The sequence below is a fragment of the Cladophialophora psammophila genome (assembly GCF_000585535.1).
Source record: "Cladophialophora psammophila CBS 110553 chromosome Unknown aczJe-supercont1.36, whole genome shotgun sequence".
Taxonomy (NCBI): Eukaryota; Fungi; Ascomycota; class Eurotiomycetes; order Chaetothyriales; family Herpotrichiellaceae; genus Cladophialophora; species Cladophialophora psammophila.
This window is the reverse complement of record NW_006912957.1, coordinates 202,052-225,760: the sequence shown is the minus strand read 5'-3', so window position 1 is coordinate 225,760 and position 23,709 is coordinate 202,052. Positions and strand designations below refer to the sequence as shown.

At 49.2% G+C, this 23,709-nt stretch overlaps 7 protein-coding genes across 7 annotated transcripts; 2 read left to right on the top strand and 5 right to left on the bottom strand.

The window, feature by feature from the left end:
* Positions 1-201: 201 nt before the first annotated feature.
* On the bottom strand, positions 202-1,964 carry A1O5_12714 (uncharacterized protein; the record flags this gene model as incomplete). The annotated part of the gene is made up of 7 exons (XM_007753283.1): positions 202-598; positions 663-827; positions 883-1,095; positions 1,161-1,293; positions 1,351-1,365; positions 1,452-1,642; positions 1,723-1,964. 7 exons carry the CDS (start codon positions 1,962-1,964, stop codon positions 202-204), a joined length of 1,356 nt encoding a protein of 451 aa, XP_007751473.1.
* Positions 1,965-3,343: 1,379 nt separating this feature from the next.
* On the bottom strand, positions 3,344-6,058 carry A1O5_12713 (uncharacterized protein; the record flags this gene model as incomplete). The annotated part of the gene is made up of 5 exons (XM_007753282.1): positions 3,344-4,064; positions 4,128-5,104; positions 5,172-5,530; positions 5,587-5,735; positions 5,814-6,058. 5 exons carry the CDS (start codon positions 6,056-6,058, stop codon positions 3,344-3,346), a joined length of 2,451 nt encoding a protein of 816 aa, XP_007751472.1.
* Positions 6,059-8,119: 2,061 nt separating this feature from the next.
* A1O5_12712 (uncharacterized protein) lies at positions 8,120-10,073 on the top strand (the record flags this gene model as incomplete). The annotated part of the gene is made up of 8 exons (XM_007753281.1): positions 8,120-8,155; positions 8,213-8,677; positions 8,730-9,114; positions 9,170-9,313; positions 9,367-9,493; positions 9,546-9,703; positions 9,756-9,826; positions 9,879-10,073. 8 exons carry the CDS (start codon positions 8,120-8,122, stop codon positions 10,071-10,073), a joined length of 1,581 nt encoding a protein of 526 aa, XP_007751471.1.
* A 1,363-nt stretch (positions 10,074-11,436) lies between these two features.
* On the bottom strand, positions 11,437-12,390 carry A1O5_12711 (uncharacterized protein; the record flags this gene model as incomplete). The annotated part of the gene is made up of 1 exon (XM_007753280.1): positions 11,437-12,390. The coding sequence occupies one exon, from the start codon at positions 12,388-12,390 to the stop codon at positions 11,437-11,439; it is 954 nt and encodes a 317-aa protein (XP_007751470.1).
* A 1,525-nt stretch (positions 12,391-13,915) lies between these two features.
* On the bottom strand, positions 13,916-15,570 carry A1O5_12710 (uncharacterized protein; the record flags this gene model as incomplete). The annotated part of the gene is made up of 4 exons (XM_007753279.1): positions 13,916-14,067; positions 14,117-15,229; positions 15,292-15,355; positions 15,430-15,570. The coding sequence occupies 4 exons, from the start codon at positions 15,568-15,570 to the stop codon at positions 13,916-13,918; spliced, it is 1,470 nt and encodes a 489-aa protein (XP_007751469.1).
* Positions 15,571-16,729: 1,159 nt separating this feature from the next.
* A1O5_12709 (uncharacterized protein) lies at positions 16,730-17,752 on the bottom strand (the record flags this gene model as incomplete). Its single annotated transcript, XM_007753278.1, has 1 exon — positions 16,730-17,752. One exon carries the CDS (start codon positions 17,750-17,752, stop codon positions 16,730-16,732), a length of 1,023 nt encoding a protein of 340 aa, XP_007751468.1.
* Positions 17,753-21,421: 3,669 nt separating this feature from the next.
* A1O5_12708 (oxidoreductase) lies at positions 21,422-22,327 on the top strand (the record flags this gene model as incomplete). Its single annotated transcript, XM_007753277.1, has 3 exons — positions 21,422-21,467; positions 21,547-22,086; positions 22,140-22,327. The coding sequence occupies 3 exons, from the start codon at positions 21,422-21,424 to the stop codon at positions 22,325-22,327; spliced, it is 774 nt and encodes a 257-aa protein (XP_007751467.1).
* Between the last annotated feature and the right edge of the window lie 1,382 nt (positions 22,328-23,709).

Below are 23,709 nucleotides of genomic sequence, written 5' to 3'. Positions count from 1 at the left end.
GTGACCATGTGGGTGATGGCAGAAATCTCGAGCTGGTCACTGTGCCCAGCCAGAATCCAGCAATATAGAGCCTAGTCAGATTGTTTGATGCGATTGATGGTGGGAAGGCCCTCTGTTGCTCAATAGAGCTGTTCGCTCATCGTGATAGTATCGGCAACACATATGTCACCTCAGTGTTCACCCGTCAGGACTCCGCCCGTGTCACCAGTCATGACTCAGTTGACGTCTCGCCGATAAGAGGATGTCCAGAGCCCGTAGGCTACTCTTGAAAGCGATACTCATCTCACCCAAGGTCTGGATACAGGTCGTCAAATTGTCTGATGCAGCGGAAGTCTCTCTTGTTGATGTTGATGTTTGCTCTCGGTGGACCTTGTAGACATGGATCAGGCCAGCAGTCAGCACAACGTAGGTCGATTGTACGTGCATGGTCCTAGTGGAAAACGACGTCGTGTACATCTTGAGGAGCAGGCATATTTCATCTGCGGATTCTGTGCACGTCTGAAGTTCCTCGTCCGAACGTGTCTGTGATGGCAAGTCGTCGCCAAAAGGTGCAATGAGGGTCCGATGGAGGAGTATCATGATTGTATGATACTGCATACTGCGGTGGACGTCAATGTCAATGAAACAGGGTGTAGTGAAGGGTTCAGACGAGGCTAACTTACTGAAGGTGAAGGAGTGTAGGACCTTTATTGCTTCCTGCCAATGAGACAGACGCGGCGTTGATGTGCAACTCGGATGGAAGGGAGTCTCTCCACCACCGTAATTGATGATCCACTGAGGCCACGAAGGACAGATGGTCTTGTAGCGATATTGTTTTACCCATGTAGCTGCAACATCATTAGCTTCGAACGACGCTCCATCTTCTTGATGCGTGGAACAAACAGGGTGCTTTGAATCTGTGTCATTATGGAAATCAAAGTGCAAAATTGTCGGTGGACTGTAGGCGAAATTCTCGACTGGGCTTCTGACGGTGCATCGAGACCCGGCTCTAGCGTAGGATCTCTCCAGGCGCGTACCGCGTCGACTATGGGTGGAGGGACGTTTGACCCAAGCTCCCCGGTAGCGAGCGGTCTACCGAGATAACAGCTCCAGAACCTGTAGCCAATGTTGGCGAAAGAATGCAAGGAGACAGCGAAGTGATACGAGGCTGGCAAGCTTACACGTCCGTGGCTTGCAAAGCCCAGAACAAGCCTCTGCGGAGTTGAAGCATATCTGTATTCGTCGTCACGGACATGATATCAGGTTGGCCGTCAACATGCAAGCCAAGATCGACACTGATTCGAGCCGCCATGCCTGTTGGTGTACAGAATTAGCAGAATTGGGGCTATTGGATGAAGATGGCCATCTTACCAGAGTATAGCCAACCTATTACACGTAAAGGACAACAATCAGTGACAGAACCTCAAAGAGAATCGCGTGGCATCGCCAGCCACGGCTCTACGATGACTTACCACGAGCATCGTCCCCTCGACCAGCTTCATAGAAAGATAGGATGATCAAAGCCTGGACTGTAGCCAATGTCGGATGATCCATCTCAAGGTCTATTAAGACTCTGGCCCGAGCAGCGAAGAAGTCGCATTTCGCATCCGCTGGGATAGCTGCTGGAAATGGACGAGTGGAATGAAAAGCTCCGAGCGCACATCTGTGAAGGCCGGAATATGGCGAATAGAGTCAGAAGTGATGATCATGGTCATCAGCAACGCCCGCCGTGAGGATACATACATTGCATGATTAAGTATTGGTGAATACAGATTGGTGTCCTCGCCTTTCTCGAAGCGAGCTTTTTCTTGGAAGTATATCGACTCGTTTAGGATGGTAAGAAGCGAGTTCTCCCAGAGGAAGAATTGCGCTGTCAAGTAATCTTCAAACTGTTTGTCGCCGACCCAGTGCAGTCCATTCGCGCTGAGAATCTGCTCGCAGGAGTCGCGGAAGCGGCGACTCTTGGACTGATACGACTCGTACATGAGGGCGTGTCGATCCAGATCGAGATTACTTGTGACGCCAAAGTACCGTAAGTCGCCACGTCCGACCAGGCGCAAAGCCCCGGTTCGTGTGGCCCAGTGACTGGGGAGGCACTCCGGCACTGGTGCGCCATGTTCTGCAGTGGACTTATCCAACACTGCCACATCATTGCCTGGAGGACATCGGAGTAACGACGTTGGGCTTTGGATGGCGGTCGAGCCAGGCAAGAACAGCTGGAGATGGTCGCTCGCCATCAGACCCCCAGCCCTGGTCGTATCTGACACTCTCCGCACGTCTTGATCGAGGGACACGCTTTGCCTCTCAGAAAAACCCATACGATTCGTCTGTGAGCGATTTGATGCATAACTTGCCAAGGAGGTCCCTCTCAGCTGTCGTCCGTCCACGATTTCCATCCAAGAGTCCAATACCTTACGAGTCGGCAGATCTACTGAGGGTGAGACCCGGCCGCTATTCATACGTCCGTCATTGGAATTGTCTAATTCGATCGTTAAGCCTGGTTCATCGGTGGAATTGCTGTCGTTTTCGGTCACGACATTTTGATTTGTGGTGGGAAGTGACTCGAGTGGTCCGGATTCACAAGCTTGACTCTCGGAACGAGCATAATGTCTCTGGCGGAGGGCATTGCCCTGAAGGCGAGGAGCAGGCCAACTTGTTTGCGAGTTAGTTGATCTCCATTGAACGAAGTACAAGATCCCAGACAAGGCTCACCGGCGTCTCCTGTCCTGGCTGTAGCTGCAAGCGATATTATAGAGCTTGCAGTTGGAGCAAGTCTGCGGCTGGTTGTCACACTGAGAGATCAGTCAGCGAAGATGTCTGCCTCGTGATGCAGAGTGAAATACCCTGACTTTTCGCTTCCGACAGTGGTCGCAAGCCATTCTTGGGTTCGAACAAGCCAGAAGAATGACACGATTTGCGCCTGGTCCTGGCACAGTTCAGACGGTTGCTCGACATTAACGCAACCCCGCTGGATCAGAAATAACCTCCGTTGCATGCATTTCGAACCTCGGCAGAATGTGGCTCAGATAATTGGCTGTAACACCTTTTGTTACGATGGTAGATTTGCCAACTAATGTATGGAGTGACATTAAGGCTTTGTATATAAATATATCCGTTCAGCACTTCAAGAGCAACTGGAGGCTCGAATAAGCTGCACTAAGAATGGGCATCTTGCTGTGATATCACACTCGTTCTCGCGTATGATGCAGTGGCATTACAAGCCGGACTGACAGGCTCCCAATCAGAAATGCTTCCATTGCAACTACTCTCTGTGGCACCAAGAAGGAACGACTTCTTGAAAGGAGCCGTTCGCGTCCCACTTCGTTGATGATACATGAACTTGGACTGTTTCTGTAAGAGTGGCTCACCGGACGTCAAAGGTTGTGTAAGAATTGATGCCGAAAGTCTCATCGAAATCTTCGAACGAAAAGGCTGAAGAGTGCGAGTGCGGCAACGCCAATGACTTGTCAAGGGCCTCGAGTAAATAGGACGGGGATAGCGGTTCCACGTTGTCGCTCATGTCATCTCCCAGCCCAATGCCCGACAATGGTATTGCAGGAACAAGGTTGTCGTCCGGGATCGTTAGGAAATCATAGCTATCACGAGGCTCTGCTAATGTCGAAGGTGGTACTAAGTTAGGTACGGATGGCAAATTGGTTGATGAGGCGATATGAGGTGCGCTATCGTCAGTTTGTCCCAGAGCGATGCAGTCGTGGTCAGTCATCCCAGAAGAGCTCCCACGCGTGGCTGGGGATGGTCTCTCTGATCCCGCAACGTCTCCAATGAAATCTGTCAACGGCGCTGTTCCAGTGCAGGCAGGAGCCGAGTCCAGATGAGTACAGGATGCCATGGTCTGAAGCTGCCGTTGCGCAGTGAGCAAAACGTCGTCAAGTCGGAGTCCTGCGTCATCGAGACTTTCTCTGAAACGGTGCATCAGGAGCCGTGCAGACTCATATTTTGCCACCAATCCCGCGAAGACTCCCAGGTACGTCCCCAGGGGTTGAAGCGTCATCGGTTGTTTGGACAAGCTCTTTGAATGAATGCTAGCAAGATGTACGACGATCGCGGGCATCAATGCCGAGGAACTGTCAAGAACACACACAGGTCAGTTCGAGACTGTGCGGCATAGAAGAGGGACGCAGACTTACGAAGCAGCCGGAAGATGATCGACCAAATCATCGCAGATGACGATCGCCGCCAATGTGGTAAGTTCGTTAACGGCAGCACGAACCATGTTAACCGCAATAGATGTAGTCATGGTCTCACAGAACAGTCGCCCGATGCCGTTGCCGGTCTCCTTGAGTAGCTGCGGAAAGTGCAAATGGCAAACCACAGAATAGTAGAACATATTCACCAATACAACATGGACCTTCACTCTGGCCTCTAATCTATCAAAATGATGTTCCCCATGACCTTCCTGGCCGACCGAGCTGTACCGGCACTCGGCAGGGAGGTCAGCTAGCCACGATTGCAAGCGCTGCCTGAAGAGTTTCGTGACAAGAGACGTCCTTGTAGCAGGATCGACGTTGCAACACGGCGCTGCGCTCGTGTCCATGGAGCTCGTCTTGCTGGGGCCTGAGATGAAAGCTTGAATACCGTTGATGATAAGACATAGCTTGGCCATCTGTACAAAAGCCACGACCAATGTTCGCTCGGGAACATAAGAGCACTGGCAGGTTGTTGCCGTGCTTTCGCCCTGGTGCACTCCGATCGGAATCTCATCGAAGTCGTCTAGAGTCAGCATGGCCATAGTGCATTCATCGAACTTCATTCGAGGGGCGCATCTCAGGCCAAGAGCCAGGCAAGCGTCCCTGATGAAGCAGCTCCACCACAGTCTCCTCTGGAGTTTCCGAGATTGATCTTGCGTGGTTGCACCGGGGGAAGTCAGCTCCCGATGATTAATGGACTCCAGCGTGTTGACGGCCAACCCGTGCCAATGCCACGTGTCTTTCTGGGCTGCAGGTATGCCCACCCAGTACGTCATGAGGATCAGGGCTTGCTGCACGCTCAAGGGGTCACTTTCGCAGTCCAAGTCGTAGAGCAACTTTGCCCGCATGTAAAACGCGTCTCGGGCAGCAGTGTGTGAGGCGAACTCCATTCTCTCGACGCATGCCGTGTCAACATACTTTAAGAACGACATCAGCATGCACTTGTTGGACACGATTAAGCATGGCACAGCGCAAAGCACTTACCGAGATTGCTGCTCCCAGGGCCGCGTTCAGCGTAAGTAGACTGATACGATCGCGGCCTCTGGGTTGCGTGACTCCCTCAGAGGGATTCGCATGTATGTGGCAAACATCCAACAGATTCTTGATGTCCAGAAAGGGGTTGAAAGGATGCACAAAATGGGCATATGCCTTGACAAGCACCAGTAGATCCTTGGCCGGAGGGAGCCACAATGCACCTTTCGAAGAGAGATAAGAGATTTCATCATGGCCGGCCCGACAAGAGAGCGGCCGAATAAAGCTGGGAAGATCCGTCGCCGCACAACGTCTATGCGGTGGTCGCGACGCAGCTGCAAATCCAGGACATCCGTCTGTGGCTGCTTTAGCTACTCATTCAGACATGTCAGAAGACGCATTGAATATTTCACCCGGTGTAACTCACAAGGTGAAGTACTGCAGACATCTCGCGTCACTGTTGATCCATCGCTTTCCTTGTGAGGTCGTATCTCTGTTGAGGGACGAGGCGTCGCCGATGACAAGATCGAGCCAGGTGCAGGGTGCTCCTCGGCCACCACTTCAGCTGCAATGGTTCTAGCGCGGGAGATGGTCAGTATCGGTGTTCGCTATATCATTCTTGACAAAATAGTCCCTCCATCACCGTGAACGTACTTTCGACGTTTCCGTAGCTCACCCAGGGGCTGGAGCTTAGTTGAACGCTTCTTGCTACCCAAAGCATTGTTTCTGGTGTCTGACGGATTCTTAGGTTGTTTGGTGTTCGTTTCCGAGGGTATAATGACTACGTTGGTGAGGACAGAATTTTGCTCGACGACGTCTTGCTGCAACAAGGCGTTGCGCCACGTTGGTTCGAACTCTTCAGGAAAAGAAACGACTGGGCGATATGAGGTGCTAGCCATTGTGATGCCGGCGGAAACGCGTATGGTACGAGGAAAAGGTAGCAAGGCGTGCTTTATTGTTCGGTCGAGTTCGTTGTCGGCACCGCCACAGCCCATGTAAAGATCGTGAATGTCACTTCGATTTGCAGGAGGAGGTATCCCCACGTACTGGGTAGAGATTAGCAGGACGCCAAATAGGCTTCGTTCCAGTTTTCCCCGCATTTGATGGGCCTCGGGTGACGTCTTGGTGTTTTCGGGTCATTGATAGTGTTTCACTCGCTACGAAGACCGTTCTTAGCCAAGCTCTCCTATCAGGCAGAAGGTAGCTCTCCTTGAGAACAACTTACACACAGGAAGAGGATACAACCATCCGTCCTCGCAACAACTCGTACCGCTTGTGATTCGTGAAACGAGGCACCAATTTTTTCAGGGTGGGACCTGGGGCTTGAAACCTCAGAGCCAGACCGAGACCCGCGCTCATTGAACGGTCCAATGCACACGACCCACAGGCTCGACGAATATTCAAGGCCATCTCATTCTTTGGCACCGGCCCAGGAGCATAACATAACTGCGTAGCTCAGTATTCTCTTTGGCGGCGTAGATGACTCGCGCGGCAACTCCTTCCACGTTGGTGATCCCGTACACTGGCTTAATTCGAACTCTGGGAGCTCGAAGAAGTGGTGTTTGGTGCACAATTCAAGTAGACCAAATTCAAAATAATTTGTGAGAGTTGGTTCGAACTAAGTAAAGGTGGGTCTCTTGAGGTGCAGTGCAGCATGTATTACTTATAGAGGTCTATCGAAGAATTTGGTTGGTTGAGCTTAAGATGACCATGAGCTGGGTCAGAAAGACCCTCAACTTGGTGTAACAACCGTAGAATGGGTCTGTTTTCATGTCATTCTTCTTATCGTGCGAGGCCTATTCCAAGTTGTTTCTCCCACACTCGTGGTCGAGTCATCGGCGTGCTGGGTCACAAGCAATTTACGGTCGGGATCCTTGGCGGTAGCTATTACTGCTTGTCCAGGCTGGTAGTTATATTGTTGGAAACTGTCCCGCGTTATGCATGTTTTAACAAATCAGAGTGGTTCGTTTGATAGGGGACAGGAGCAGCAAAGTGATATAGCACTTGCACTATACCTCCGCGGGATTTTACAGAGGGTTCATGTTACGAATGAACATTTGGCGCCCAACGTGCAAAGCCCATTAATAAGGGGCTAGCGCCCGTAACTCGCACACCCTCGTATGACAGAAGCACTCTTCTCTCTGTTGGGCCAATCTAGGGGGCCATAATCGATTAAGGAAGACAAGTTCTACATGTGATGGAAGAGGCTTAAATGCCGTAGTGCCACGAGGTCTCGTGTATTGCCCAATCGGGATAGAAGTGGTACTTTATGGCCTTAACCTGGGGGGTAGTTGAGGCGGTCACATGATAATGCTCCAGCGGCATTCCAATGCAATCAATCATGAATAATTTAGTCCCATAATCCTAACGCCGCCATTTTTTAGATATGGGGTTTTCCAAGAGGACCGAAATTTGTGGCGCGGTGTCCGGGAGCGTAAATGTATAATTATATCATGGACACCTTGGCATGCTGGTCTTCTTCAGGTAACGCCAAGTCATACGCTTGGTGGAGAGGATATCTTGCCGCTCTGGACCACGATCAAATAGGTCTGTTAGATTCGGCGTACTGTCTTCCACTGAGGCCTCGCCATCTTGGATTTCCCGAACCGACGGAATTTGTGTCATCGCGTGATCTTCATAGTCTGTTTCTCGGCAAAGTCTCTCGGGGTTGCAAAAGTTTGATTAGTCTAGAAGCTCGATATTGCCACGGAGATGCTTCGACACTCGGCTGGCCAAAGAACTTTCATATCTTGTGCTTCTATTGGACTGAAGAATTAGCATGATGCAGGCAGAACATGGAGACAGGTCTACGCTTGGACCCGACATATACCGCATCTCCTGCATATTAGTGTCGTAGAGCACTGTCAGCGAAGATATTCTCAACACCCTGTGGTTTCGTCTTATCCATTACAGCCTCGTCCTACTCCATACCAGAGGCTGTCCCCGTATTTACAGCAACCATGGCCGAAAGACATGTTACCCTATATAACATTCTGGTTGGTAGACTCTGGGGAAATTCTCAGCGAGGAGTTGATACTAAGACCAATGATTAGGTTGTCGTGGCGTCAACTGTCGCTTCGATCCTTCTCGGCTACCAAACTGGCTCGGTAGCATACACACTGGGTCAGGTTTCCTGGTACAACCAGATGGGCCTTGCAATGTCGCCAACACAACCAGGCTATAGCCACACTGTCACCATAACATCGGCTGTCACTGGAGCGTACTACGCGTTCGGATTCTTGGGATCCATTGCCATTGGACCCTTCATGAATATTTTTGGCAGAATAAGCGCCTTCCGGTTTGCTCTTTTCTGGCACATCGCCGGTAGTGTCATTGGAGCAGGGGCCATGAATCAAGCCATGTACATCGTGCATCGCTGCTTGATCGGCTTCGCCAGCGGTAACTCACTGTGCATCGGTCCAGTCTATTTGTCGGAAATCGCGCCCCCTCTATCTCGTGGCGCGATGGCTGGAATGCACGCTTTCGGCCAAAATTTTGGCTTCTGCCTTGGAGCTTGGGTAAGTTTCTCGACAGTTTTCTACGACAGGACTAACGCGGAAGGAACTCTAGATCGGATACAGCACGTCTTTTGCGTCGACGTCCACCACATTCGGCTTCCGTTTCCCGCTAGCTGTCCCCTTGATCTTCGGACTTGTTGCACTTGGATTGACCTTCTGGATGCCGGAAAGCCCCCGCTGGCTTACAGTCAAGGGGCGAAAAGCGGATGCCTTGAATGTCTTGACTCGCCTCCACCAGGCACCCGGTGACACGACAAATGAGTACGCACGCAAGGAGGCCCACGAGATAATGGCCCAAATTGCCATCGATGAAGCTGCCTTGAAGGGCCGCTCCGAATATGCGGTTCTTCTCACAGACAAAGTCCACCGCAAGCAACTTTTATTTGCGATATTGGTCGTTGCGGGTGCCATGAACACGGGTGTCTTGGTCATCTCAAGTACGTCTTCACGACCATCTTTATTTGCGGGATGATATGCTGATGAGATATGCAGACTACTCAGTCATTATATACACTTCTTTGGGCAACTCGACCTCGGTCTCACTGCTTCTGAATGCGGTCTGGCTCACGTTAGCAACGGTGTGGAACTTAGTTGGGGCTATATTTGCCGACAATCTCCGTCGTCGACGTGGCTTAGGTTTGTCAAGATCTACCATTTGGGGCTCACACCTGACAAAATATGTTTGCTAGTTATTGGATATGCTGGCGCTTTCATCTGTCTCATACTCTTCACCGCGTTGACCGCTAAGTTCACCCAAACAGGAGGTCGTAGCTACGCCATCGGAAGTGTCTTTTTCAATTTTCTCTTCGAGCTCTTGTAAGGAGGGATCGCCCTATCTCCTACTTGGCTTGTGTTAATTTTCCTCTAGCTACGGAGCCTTTATTGACCCCCAAGTCTGGGTTTTGGCTGGCGAACTGTTTCCTACTCATTTGCGAACAAAAGGCGGCTCGATTGCGATCGCAGGCTTCTTCGTCTTGAACGTTGTATGGACCGAAGCTGCACCCACCGCTTTTGTCAACATCGGTTGTAAGTCCTCCAGTCCCTGTGGTGTGAGATACTGGTGCTAAACTTTACATAGGGAGATATTACATCCTCTTTGTCTGTCTCACTGGTCTTCAGGGTCTCCTGATCTACTTCTTCCTTCCAGAGGTACGTGTAAAAACTCGCAATGCTGATCTATGGCAGACTGACTTGCTACTAGACCGCAAATGTTCCGCTCGAGGAACTTGAAGAATTGTTCGGCGGTCGTGTAGCCATCCACATGGATGAGATCGATGTGGCAGCCACAGGCAACATAGAAAACACAGGAGATACCTACGACAAGAACTTGGAGCAAGGCCATGTTGGCAGCAAAAGCCATGAATATACCCATGCAGAAGATGCAGGCTCCGACTGATTGTGAGTCTTTTTGTCAAGGTCCATGGCGAAGCCAAAACTTCCAGGGACGAGATGGCTGGGGATTTGGTGGGACAAAGGCGGCTGCCTCCTTGAGAGTCGCGTCTTTGATTTCGACTCCAGGTTGTCGCCAGGAGTCGAATGCTCGCTGTTTTTGTCCTAATTAAAAGGCTTGATAGCCTGTGAGAGTATCGGTACTTGTGCAGTCAAGCAAACTACTTAGTCAAAATATACGTAAAGATATCTAATCTTGTTAGATACTTCGCTGAAACATCCTTCTTGTTACAGGAAATGGTATTGAGCTGAGAGCATTGCTGGACAGTGCCTGGAGAATCACAAAAGTGGTACGTACCGCCACTGGCTATTCCCCTCTTTTTCTACAATGCTCTTCGCTCCTTATAGAAATACATATAGTGGGCAGAACCTCTTATCTTCCTGTATAGGAATTTAGAGCTAATATCAGTTTGCGAATCCTCCTGTCTAGGATAACACTAAATAACGCTAAAGACCTTCCTCCTAGTCCAGAGCCGCCGTTTCTGGACTATTGAAGAGTCCATTCTTATGTCGCTTCAACCGTCTAGGCGGCTGGGACTGTGAGTCTAACTTGAAAAAGTTGACTAGTGAGGCCGTAGCGACATGGATCTATTCAAGACATGAAAGTGTTGTATACCAGAGTTGTTGTGCTGAGAGTTTGCCTCCTTTTGTAGATCTGACTCGCTGGCTTTCAAGACAGTGAATTTAGAAAAAGGCCTTGAGATTCTACTCTGATAGTATACTGTCTTGTGTATGATTCGGGCCCCGTGAACTTAGGCTTCCGCCTTCTCCTCTTAGAACTGCTTCGAAAAAGCACACACTTGCCCCTCAAGCTGAAACTTAGTTCCATAATCAGCACTGAGGGATACCAAATCACAGCCACCTCATGTTGACAGTCTTCCTGTCAATCCTGTCGATCTATCGCCAGGATTGCCGTAAGCAGGAAAGGGTGGCAGGGTTCAGGAGAACACTTTTGTACCTAGGTTATTTTGTAGATAAACGGCTAGGGACATTCTCAGACACAACACGAATAGACAGACGAGACCAGTACATGAGATTTTCAAGGTCTTTCTAGTTCAACACCTAAGCAGTATCCATCTAGCACTCAAATGCAAACGAATTTTCATGTCGTCTGGGAAAGCTAGCATACCGTCCACCATTGGCGCTCTACTGAAAAGGGTTGACCTTGCACTCTTGAGTGGAGGCGGATTTTTCTGCAGAACAATATTCGTGTAATCAGCTGCGTAGTATTGTCCTACAGCGGCTACATCGAAAAGCGAAAAATTGGAAAGTCATCGAAGCACTGCCACAACATAGACCCACACCCAGGCCTATGGCAAACCCTGCTGCCAATACGTGCCGGGGTCATTCATTCCATACGCAGCTGGACCACTGTCTAACGTCGAGATCCTCCGAAGGTCTCTGACATGATGGTGTTGGTAGTTTCCAATGGTCGCCCGGTGGAGGACACCTGTGTTGTCCCAGATAACAAAGTCACCGGTGCTCTTCCAGTGGTGGACGTACATGTATTTCTCTTGTTTCATGTGGTCAAACAATTCACGGATCAGCGCTTGTCCTTCTTCCAGAGCCATTCCGTCAATGTGGTGGGCGTACGAGTTGATGAATAGAACCGACCGACCGGTGATATCGTGGCGCTGGACAACCTTGTGCTTTCCCATTGGGTGATCCTGTGGCACGATGTTCTTGAACAACGGCGAATCAGGATTGGCCGTCTTTCGATTGTGGAATAGGGAGTGGCAGGCCACCAAGTCTTTGACCTTTTCCTTCATCTCCTCGGAAAGATCGTCGTAAGCTTGCGCTGCATCCAAGTATTCCGTGTGGCCCCCAGTGCCTTCTGGAGGGAGCGTCACAGCCCGCAGCATAGAGAGATGCGTCCGGCGTGGGTTGAACGTCCCGTCTGCATGCCACAACGCATTGCCATAAGCAGTGGCCGTTCTTTCCGCATCTGCGGTCGTCACGATCTCCCCATTATTGTCCAAATTACTGATATCGAAAATCTCCTCTTGCGGGATCCGCATTTTTCTCCCGGCCCTCTTATGTGGCCTGATCGAGTCGAGTTCTCCAAAGCGAGCACCAAATGCTATCAAGTCGTCGTCGGACTTGGGTCCAAGCTTGCGGACGCTGACCACACCATATTTTCCGATGATTTGTTTCAGTTCTTCCAATGTCTCATCGGAAATTGGATGATTGAGATTGATACCTTGGAGTTCAGCAGCAAAAGTTGGCCCAACTTGGGTGACTTCGATACCGGTTGCGTAAGGCATATCGAGTTAAGACAACAGTCTGCAGTATTGTCCAAGATGATCAAAGAATAGCGAGTATAATAAAATGGCATTCTTAATCGGCGTACAAGACCTCCGCGGATTGCATAAAGCGTAGTCAGCTATCACCGACGCCGACTACGCTTCAGCTGTCGCTCAGTCATGCATCCCCGAGGTGCCATCTAACGCCGCGGAGCCCGACTTCGGTCTCCAGCTCGGAGTAGAGGGACGAGATGCATACTGCTCAGAGCTTGCGACGTTTAGAATGCTGAATACCACCATTTGCACAGGCTCTCCCTCTTTGAAAAAAAAAAAAAAAACAACCATGCTTAGCCTTTCTTGGTTGGGGTGGCCGCCCAGGGCCGTTTACGGATTGGCACTTTACGTCTCGTATATAGTCCAACGCAACATGCTCAGACTCAGGTAGCTATCTTTGCCAGAGCTTTCCTGATGGTGTGCTGTTGTATTATCGGGAAATATGTCGTTGGCCAGCTTCGGGTCTGCAGACCTGTCACCTGGGAATGATGCTCAACGATTGGCAATCCGTCGCTAGAAACTTTCAGGGAAAAATCCTGAATGAATGTGTTCTGGTATAGCTACGCGACACTAGCCTGACTTCATAGATATCAGAGGGCCGAGAGGGCCATGAAAGACTTCTGGGGAGCATGTGTTCGACACGCTTTCATCCAGTCATAGGAATCCTGGGGTCTGGTTAGTCTCTGGCCGGCAAAGTGGGTGGAGTCTTGGTCGTAGGATGATCTGAATACGCAAGGGCACCTTATATTACCAGGTATGCCACGCACTATCGTTCATCAGCTTGAATGATTTGATTGCAGATAGCCGAAGTGTTGGGGAGAGTCATGTCGGCATTTCATTCAACAAAGTACCAAGGACAATAGTTCTGAAGGAGAAGGGCACAATAGGAAACGTTCAACCTAAATATTTGCTTCAATGGGATGTATTTGTGCTTTCAGCTGGTGGTATAGCTAGGTGGCTAAGCAAGAATAACGACATATAGAGCAAAATCTTTAGAATAGGTCGACATGCCTATCTAACTGTGGCTGCTTTCGCAGAGTTTGTGAAGGCTTCATGTTCGGGATGGTGTAGGCGACCGAACTCAGTCTCACAACTTGCTGGTAAAAGTCGTAGCACACACTCAGGGCCCCCAGCTTTAGCAATGATTCTCACTACGAGAAGCCCAGGGCGAGACGATTACTCAAGACCTCATGCAGGTGTGCGGCATCGTTACCTTGGGAGGGAGGGGGGAGGGAGGGGACGCTAGACCATCAATCTTGCAGGCTGGAATTAACAATGAGCAGAACATTCAACACTTCTCAGATACAAGGTTAGATATCCAGGATTTTGTTCTTGTGAAGATACTGGAGATATATTCAGTCATGGCTAGACATTTATAGAGGGATGACCGGTAACAGCTGAATCAAAATGTTACTTTCATAGGTGTCTGTTTCCAGAGACGCGTATGTTTGGAAGTATCGCTGCATTGCGAAATCTTCGAATGTGGGGCATTCTATATTCTTGCTCTTGGTTCTGCATGGAAGGACTTTAGAGATGTTGGAAGCTGCTCTTCCAGAGCCCTACAGTTTACCATTTCCGGCCCAAGCTGTCCCAGATCTGTAACGCCAAGGAGCCTCATAGTCGTCTCGATTTCATCGCTCAGCACTGCAGCATGTCAGATATCAAATCAAGGCAGATGTCGAGAAAGACTTACGCTGTGTGACTTTGTTGCAACCTGCAAGCCCGTCGAGAGCTATTCCATAATTGAATGGTCGACCGATGCCGACAGCAGTGGCTCCAAGACATAATGCTTTAATGATGTCGGTACCACGGCGAATGCCTCCGTCCAGGAATATTTGCACTTTGGACAGGATCTCGGGACAGAATCGCCTTATTTCAAGCAGGGTTCTGATTGAGCTTGGAGCATAATCAAGCTGCCGACCACCATGGTTGCTCAAGTAGATACCATCAAATCCCATGTCAGCTGCTATCTTCGCGTCCTCTGCAGTTTGAATGCCTTTGATGACGACGGGTCCTGATGAGGCTCCCCATGCATCTCGAATGTACCTTAGGTCGTCCCAAGAAAGCGTGTAGGAGTGCGTCCCTCGCAGTACCGGTGGCGCTTCGTTCGAGGTGGTTTGGGGGGTTCGCACTATTTCTTCTGCACCTCTTGCAGCATAGTCGAGTTCGGCCTTGTACCGCTCGTCCTCTTCTCGTTTGCCGATGACAGGAGCATCGACCGTGACGAAGAGTGCTTCATAACCCAGGTTTCTCGCTGTTCTGATCAGCTGTCGAGTGGCATCCTCGCCCGATTTAGCCACATATAATTGGTAAAACAAAAACCCCCCTTTCCCCGACTCTTTGTGGCAAGCCATAAGCTCATCATGGCGGATAGAAGAATAGCCGCTTACGCAATATGGAATATTCTTGGCCACGGCACCACGGACAAGAGCCAATTCTCCCTCGTTGTGTGCAAGCTTTGCCATACCCATTGGCGCGATGAAGAACGGCAGACTGCTCTTCTTGCCCAGTATATTGCGTCTCATATCGGCTCGTGCAACATTACGGAGTACCCTCGGCCTGAATATAATCTTTGACCAGTCTTTCCGGTTCCGCCGTACCGAGGCGAGACTGTCGGCACCTGACGTGATGAAAGTTGTAGCCCGCCGAGACATCACCCTGCACGCACTCATCTCAAGGTCATCGAGGTTCATGCAGAGCGAAAGAGGGAGTGCTTTGTTCTCTGGGCTCGTATTCTCGACGTTTGTTCGAGGGAGTGAGGCTTTTGTTATGCTGCTCGCAGGATCTACCGGCCCTAGGATTTGTTCTAGGAAATCATCTCAGTCGTGGCTCATGTGATGATATCAGTGTCGCGACAGTTTGACTTACTCATAGTAAGAGTCTCTCCAAGTATGCCTTTGGGGTGGATAGGATCAAAGATCTCCGAGACATCCTAGAAGACACAATGTATTCAGCCGGGGCAACCCAGCCCTGACGATATCCGGGTTTAAGGAGGTTTCTTCGTACTTTACCAGCATGTCGAAGGACGACTGTGGAGCCTCCAGGGTGGTCACCTAAGAAGTTGGTGACATCGTATACTTGGCCATGAACAATGACCCAACATGATTCCGTCGTGTTGTGTTTCAATACTTCCTCGCCTCTAATCATGGTGGAATGGCTGCTGTGAAGACTAGACAAATAGTTCAGGTCCTCCTTGGGAGTAAATTCGCCTAATTTCAAACTCTGAATTGGCAGATATCAAAAGAGGATATAAGAATAGTTGAAAGAGGGGCGAGAACTGCCTGCATTGTGTCGAGATATCCACAAGACGGGTTGAATCACGAAAACAGCAACACCGAGCTGTTCCGCGGGATTGGCGTCGCTTGACGAGCCGCATGTGATCGGTTTCCTTCCCACAACCAGCGTAGATCCAATGCGGATCTGCTTCATCAAAATTTATTCCACGCTCTCTGCGGTACAGGGTCAAAAGATGCAGCTGTGGAGTTGAAGGATCTGCACCATGAGAGGAGACCCTGCAGTCTCAACCTGTTGCGTCTGCCCTTTGGTGCTGGCATGCAAGAGGCTGAATCAATCAGCTTGTCGATGGGATCCGACTGGACTCCACAGGCTGCAAGCTCGAAGCTCGAAAATACTTTGTCGTTCTGTCGGGCACAGTATGCGTTGCGCCGAACTAGTCTGCTTGTGTAGATATGCAAGGTAGACACCGGATTGTTTATTGGATGTGGGCAGAAATAAGAGCTCTACAGCTCTTGACTGGGCCATCATAATCAGGAACCATTACCGAAAGCTTATTAGATTCTATATCAGGAATGATCCGAGACCCAGCGACCAAGGGCATAGTTATGCTGGGCGAGACTGGTGGAGACACAGAAATCCGAGCTTCGGCAATTCTGAAAGACTATCGTGAGTCTACGATGACAGCTGGAGACGTGCCAAAACCCGCCGTAGGCATGGCCACTGACTATGTTGCACTTAGGGGTCGGATCGCACGTCCTGCTGGAATTGTCAGCAGGCCAGATCTCATCACAGTGCAAGACAAGATCGGGGCCATGGAGGACGCGAGCATGGTTATCCGTATTCATCCAGGAGAAAGAGGGCCGTCATGAAATGTCTGCTGGAAGAGTGCAATGGTTTGGGAAGGTATGTCACCTTAATGACACCAATTGCTCTCCTGTAGCTTTCGTATTGTCGAGGCAATACTCACACTGAGATGGCACAATGAAGACACGACAAAATAGCAGCAAAGGTACATTTTAAAATTTGCCGTGGTAGATTATCTCGTTTTGGCCCTCCTCTATGCAGCATCCTAGACTGCAACTTTCACCGCCGTGAGAAGGTCCGCGGGCGCGGCCTTTGGCACGATTTTCTCATGTGCATATGGATCTTTGGGTACTTGTACTCTCCAGTTGTTGTTCGGATCATTTTCTCCCCAACCATGGGGTCCATCATCCAAAGTATTTGTCCGACGCATGTCTCTCTTGAATTTGTGTTGGAACTTTGAGTCGTCTAGCGCACGATGCCAGACTGCAGTGTTGTCCCACATGATCATATCGCCCGGGTTGTTCCAAGATAGTTTGTAGACGAATTGTGGCTGTGTGCCATGAGCAATCAGCTCGCCAATGATCTTTTGACTCTCTTCGACCGACATGCCATCGATCTTGTAGCCGTAGCTCGTCACGTAAAGGTTCTTGCGTCCACTCCCCTCATGCGGATATACGGCCTTCCAGCGAGAGATTGACCATTTCATCGGGTCAACGTCCTTGTACAAATCGGGGGCCCCTGTCCGTCGATTGTGGATCAATGAGCAGTTGATCACCATGTTCTCCACGCGCTCCTTCCATCCCTGGCTCAGGGCTTCATATGCTGTGCGCGAGTCCGCGAATTCGGTCTCGCCACCCATGCCAGGTGGGGGGATCTCAACTCCTCGCAGTATTGAATACTTGTCACGGTGTGGGTGGTATTGCATGTCGGCGTGCCACAGTTGGTTTCCCTTCATGGACATAGATAAGAATCGATTCGTCGACAGGATGATGTTCCCCCGCTCGTCTAGGTTGGATAGGTCAAAAATTTGCGGAGTGTGAGGAAAGCGCCCCTTGATGTGCACGGTGGGCATGAAATCGAGCTTGCCGAACCTCCCTGTTAGAGCTACCTGCGTCTCGTTGTCGATATTTGCTTTACGAAAAACCAACACGCCATATTTATCGATCGCCTTTTGTATTTCCGCGATGATCGCGTCAGAGATTGGCGCCGTCCAGTCGACACCTTCGACTTGAGCGATAAATGTTTTGTGTAACGGTGTAATGCGTAATGTAGAGCTATCAGCAGCCATTTTGACACTGTAGCTGAGCTTCACGATGCCTTGCTCAAGGCAAGAACACGGAATCTGCGACAGAAGAAGTGCTGGCGTGGTAGAAAATATGTTCTTTTCCTCTGACCTTGGCGGGCATTCTTCCTATACGAAGCCGGCCATGGCTCTACTCGATGCTCCGCCAAAGTGGAACTCCGCGGGGGCGTGGTTTGAATCCCCGAGCCTTCGTCCCTATCCCCGCGGAGAAATGGACCCTCGACATTGTCCGAGTTAGTGAAGACACAGGCACAGCGAGTCACGCCAGAAATACAAGTGGTATAATCCTGACCCAAGTCAAGAGCCGCGTCGTTGAGGCTCTCCAATGAACTCTGCATCCCATTCATCAGGCGCTTCACACTTTGGGTGGAAGTCTTAGTCACCTCATCCTCAAGCCACGTGCTGAAGTCTAGCATCGAGAGTCAGACTACAGCAAGGATTGCCATAAGCAGGAAATGACACATCGAGAACCTGTCTTTCTGTAGCTGCTAAGCTATCCGCCTAGAAGCGTCTTCACCCTCATCCACGGGGTTCGACTTCGACAACTTCGGCTCTCCATCTTGCCGGATAATACGAGCAGCTGACTCCAGCGACGTATGTAGTCACACAGCCTTGCAACCATAAATAAGAAAATACTATTTCGTGCTGCGCAAAAAAAGCGTGTGAAAAGGTAACGGCGAAGGTCGAATCAAGCGAGCCCGACTGTTCCTTTGTGTTAATATGTTTGGACAGATGGTAATTGCTTGCTTGGCCAGCAGACAATTGACTCACACTGCCTGCTCTCCCTCATGATTTCTAGGAAATCCAAAGAATCTCGCACTGTATACTCCGTGTAACCAGCTCTTGTCACGGGATCTATTCCTTTTTAAACGCCGCCTAGTCTGGGAAGATGGTTGACACTGAGCGAAGCCGTAGACTTGCGCTGACCCGGCTAACAGACTTGCATTGGAGATTTCATTGCTCAAATCACCTAAGGATGGATTTTGCCCACTCGTGTCAGGGATCCTCATCGCATTACCCTAGCGGGGCAAATCCGACACACGCTTCAAATTCATCCCTCCTCTGCCACCTCCTCTATCAATTTCCGGCATCGCTCAGCGATCACCATCTTCCTGACTTTTAACATGTGCTCGCACCTTTGACGAATTCAGTTTCTGTCCTCCTAATGAACGGCCTCAACGCTTGCTATCATGAGAGGGAAGGCCTGCATAACGGTTACGGGAGAATCTCGCGGGATAGTGGCAAGATAGACGAGGGTCTTCTGCGCTAGCTCGAGCTGTGAATGCGCCCACGCCACTCTGGGACAGTTTGACGCAAAAGAAGCAGCGTGGCCCATCTGTAAGCTTCCGCTGTCTGAATCAGATCTGTGATATATGACTTATCTTCTTCCGAACTCTCAATGTCGATTGTTAGGCCCCGCCTTTTGATATTGACTTTCTGATTGCACGGGCATGATTGGAGGAGAGACTCCTCTGAAAATAGGGTCTGGTGAAATCATCAAGGTCCGAGGATTAACTATGGCATGTGAGAGGCGTCAATCTTGAATAAACATCGACGAATTTATTAAGGGCCTGGTTAGGGGATTGCTGTCATCATGCAGGGCAGATACATCAACCACAAAGCATTGAAGGCCATAGGCGGTTGTGAGCGGATCAGCATGATTATCTTTCTAACCCAAGTCGCCGTTTATTAAGGACGAGAGCGTCCTAACCGAAGTCCGCAGCATCAGTGACCTGAGCGAACTCTACTCAGAATATACCCAGTATCGCTTGGAGATCCTCGAGGAGCGCATCTGAGATAGACTGAGGGCCAAAAGACAGCGAGTCAGAGAACAAAAGCCATCTGCAACTCGCGATGTCAAGCAATTTCTGACTGAACAGGAGGAATTTTGGAGTCTATGTAGAATGAAGTTGTAAAATAGCTTTACAACAATCAACACGTCTCACTAACCAGCCCCAAGGTTGATGGTGTCGGGCCGAAGTTCAAATCTTTTTGAACTAGTTCAAAGCTTAGCCAACTGTTTTTGGGGGGAGGCACGGCCCGCTAGAATGAATCAGGATATTTTTGGGTATGTGGAAAGAAGACGCTAGAGAGATTTCGGAATTTTTGTTGCTTCCCTATTACATGATTATAACACCTCATTCGAATCCCCTGGCCTAATAAGGCTAGTCCAGAGATTCTCTAAATTTTACTCTCTACAGTGTGCGTACTAATCCTATTCATCCAATCTTTCTGCTACCCCTTCACATTCGAGAAGCATCCTCTGCACAACGGAAGGACCCTTCAGCTCCTCATTGATTGACCCCGGCACTTTTTGTTGAGAGCTCTTATATTGTAACAAGGTAAAGTGGCATGGGGGAGTAGCGGGGGAGCGATTTAGCTGGTCACATGTCAGGACAAAAAGGACTAACATTCTGGCTGTGGCTATGAGGGTGGAAGCTAAGAAGGACTAGCTGAACATGCAAGAACAAGGAGAGCAAGAAAAAAAGACAGTGAAATGCATGCCAGTAGGCAATCATTGTCGGCGTGCTGGCCGTATGCCATTCTTTACAGTTTTATGAGAGTTTTCCATGGTTTTTGATACCGTCTACCTATCCCTGAGCACCCTCTGTGTCCATTTCCACTCTCCAACGTCACCCTCGTGCTAGCCGCTCGTTGTCCTAGCCGCCGCCTCTCTATAGGTGGTGTCGGTGGTGGTATTTTTTTTGCCAGCGCTGACCAGAAAGGCGTTCTCGATTACTGACCAGCCGGACAGGCCCCTGTGCGTTGTTGCACGGGCATTCCGAGCCCAGAAGTGCCCCGTTATAGTATTAACGGGCACCTTTTCCATGAACGCCTTAGCAGTATCGCGTGAGCAGGCAACTTTACCACGGGGCGCTTTAAATGTTGCGTCAACATCGGAAAACGCTCAGCGGCTTAACCTTGTTATGTGCAACTCAGTTAATATTCTTGACGAAGTTTACTATTATAAAAGTATAGGTTGAGCACTAGGGCTGGTATGCAAGCCACCCCCATGGAGGATGGAGAATGCTCATTAACGGACTCGGGAGGAAAGGCTTGGGAAACAGAGGACTAAAGAAACGGTGAAACAGTGGCAACCAGAGCCACAGGAAGGGTCGGGGTGCAATACAAATGCGGAGGCAGGGCAGGGGTAGGCTGACTAGCGTGCAGCGAACTCAAACGACAGCCTTTTGCAGATCCATCCCCACGGGGAGAGCCCGGGTTCGATCTAAAATCGTAATGTTGAATGTGAGTACTAAAGATTCGACAGTGAGAATCCTCCACAATCGCCCCTAGTTAAATGTGGGAGTTGGGGTTGCCGAGCCGGCCTACTGGGGAGGATGTGGTCTTGTGGCGCGGTCCCATTTGTCAAAGAAGCAGGATCAAGCCACCAAAGCCAATGGTAAAAAAGGCCCTGAATTCTGTGAATTTGATTCCACTTCGCCGCAGCCGAACAATGCTTTCACCGTAACCGAGCAATGCTTTTACCGTAGCCGAATGCTAGCTCCGATGTTGCCTTCCCAATGTGTGGCCAGAACATAAATGCGCACAATTTCTGAAGCAGTTGGTGAGAGGAGGGTAACTCGAGGTGAATCCTTGGAATTTTATTGCTACGTTTTAGTGTAGACTTACTATTATTCGGTGCTACCAGTCATGAGCGTCGAAGGAAGAGTCTTTGCAGTGACGGGTGGAGGTTCTGGTAAGTCAATACCACGTGGCGAGGCCTAGTCGTCAGATCAATCTATGCCTCGTCTAGATGACTTTCTGAATTTTGCTAGGTATGGGTGCGGCCATCTGTCGCCTCCTTGCTGAACGGGGTGCACGCGCTGTGTGCGCCGCTGATATCTCGCCGACTGGCTTCGCAGCTTTGAAAGAGTCCGTCGCTAAGGTGAATCCGTCAACAGAAGTACACTGCACTCCCTTGGATGTGGCGAAATCGACGGCAGTGGACGAGTGGATTCAATCTATTATCAAGACCTTTGGCGACCTCCACGGTGCAGCCAATGTGGCAGGCTTGCCGCAAGCGATTGGGATGAGGAAAGCACCAAACATACTCGAAGAGACTGACAAGATGTGGTCTCGGATCATGGGCGTAAACCTATCAGACGTCTTCTACTGCACTCGAGCCGAGATCAGCGTCATGAAAGACCTCTCTCCTGGAGACCGGGCCATTGTGAATATCAGTAGTATGGCTCCCTTGAAGCACGATCCTGATATCTATGCCTACCGTACCTCCAAGGCTGCTTGCGCCCACTTCTCCCAGAGTGTTGCAAAGGATACCCATCCATTTGGGATTCGAGTGAATTGCGTTTCCCCGGGTATGTGAAAGCATTCTCTGAGAGAAAACTAAGATGCTAACTTTGGTCATTAGCATCGACCCAGACGCCGATGATGAAGGAATTCGTTGGTGGAAATCTGGCACAGCTGGAAGATTGGAAAACCAGGGGCTGGCAAATGTTGGATCCCGAAGATGTGGCACGCATTGTAGTTTGGTTACTGAGCGAGGACTCGAAATCAGTGTTTGGTGTCAAAATAAATGTTGGCGCTGCGCTGCCCTAGGCTTATCATTCTACGGTACATTTTGCGATTACACCTCGGCCGACCTAGCACAACCAAAATTGAGAAATGCCTCCATACTGTAACAAGGCAAGGTGGCTGTGCTGTGATGGGCTGTGCTGGGCTGGTAGAGCGGTGGCAAGGTGAAAAAGTTGTCTAGTTATATGTTAAACCTAAATGGGCTGGTAGAGAGGAGGTGCGGAACAGTTTACAGTGCTGGCAGTGTGCCATTCATTTTTTACAGATTGAGCAGAGTATTATGAATTCCATGGCTTTTGGTGCCGTCTACCTAAATTCTGAGAGTATTTTATTAGTTCTGTTCTGTTCCTCGATACTGCCGCTGTACTAGGTGTTCGTAGCCTTAGTCGCTGCCTCTCTAGGTAGTGTTAATGGTGTTATTATCAGTATTAACCAGAAACGCGTTCTTGATTCCCGATCTACTGGATAGGCCTCTATACGTTATTATACGTATACGCTAAACCCTAAAGTACTCTATTATAGTTAGTGACCGCGGGAAGATAATCTATTTATCGAAGATTCGAACTCTTTACGATAATATCTTAATAAGATACTACATTAAGAATTACTAAAGTTAATACTAAAGAGTAGAGAATATAACTAAATAGAAGTTCGAGATTAACGACTAAAATTTATATAAGTATCGATTTAACTCTAAAAGACGATAAGGCTACTTATAGAGGTAGAGTTCACTAATTATTTAGAAAATCTTTTCTACGAAAGAGTTTAGAATCGAAATATTAAGGAGAATTTAAGATAAATAGCTCTTTTAAGAAGTAAATTAATTAATCGCGGATAGAATACTATAGTAAAGGTATTTCCGAAGAAAAGATACTTAATTAGTAGAATGAGACGCTATAGTATTGTAACGTATAAAGCTTAACGCGAAACTCGAAGAGAAAGAAGACTATCTCTCTAAGATCTAGAAGTTCTTCTAGGCGAGTCGTCGAAAAAGTATACTCATCGAAGAACTAAGATATAAAAAGTAAGAAGATAAATACGCGGAATAACGAAGAAAAAAAGTAAAGAGATACGGAATACGACTAAGTTTTAAGATAAAGGAATGTTTTAATAGAGAATTCGGTATGGAGCTATAATAGTGATTCTAGACTATTACGGTTAAATAAGTAAAGAAGATATTATCGACGGCTAGCTATTACTACGTCGAATATAGTTCTCTTAGCTAATTAATATTCGAGGTACGAACTTAGTTAACGCTATAGAGATTACTCGCGTAATATTAGAGCTAATTAGAAAGGTCGGTTCTCTCGTATACGAAGATCACTTATAGATCGAAAAGATTACGAACTAAGTATTAAAGAGCGAGATCTATTCGACTATTAGATTAAATTCCGAGAAGAAGGCGT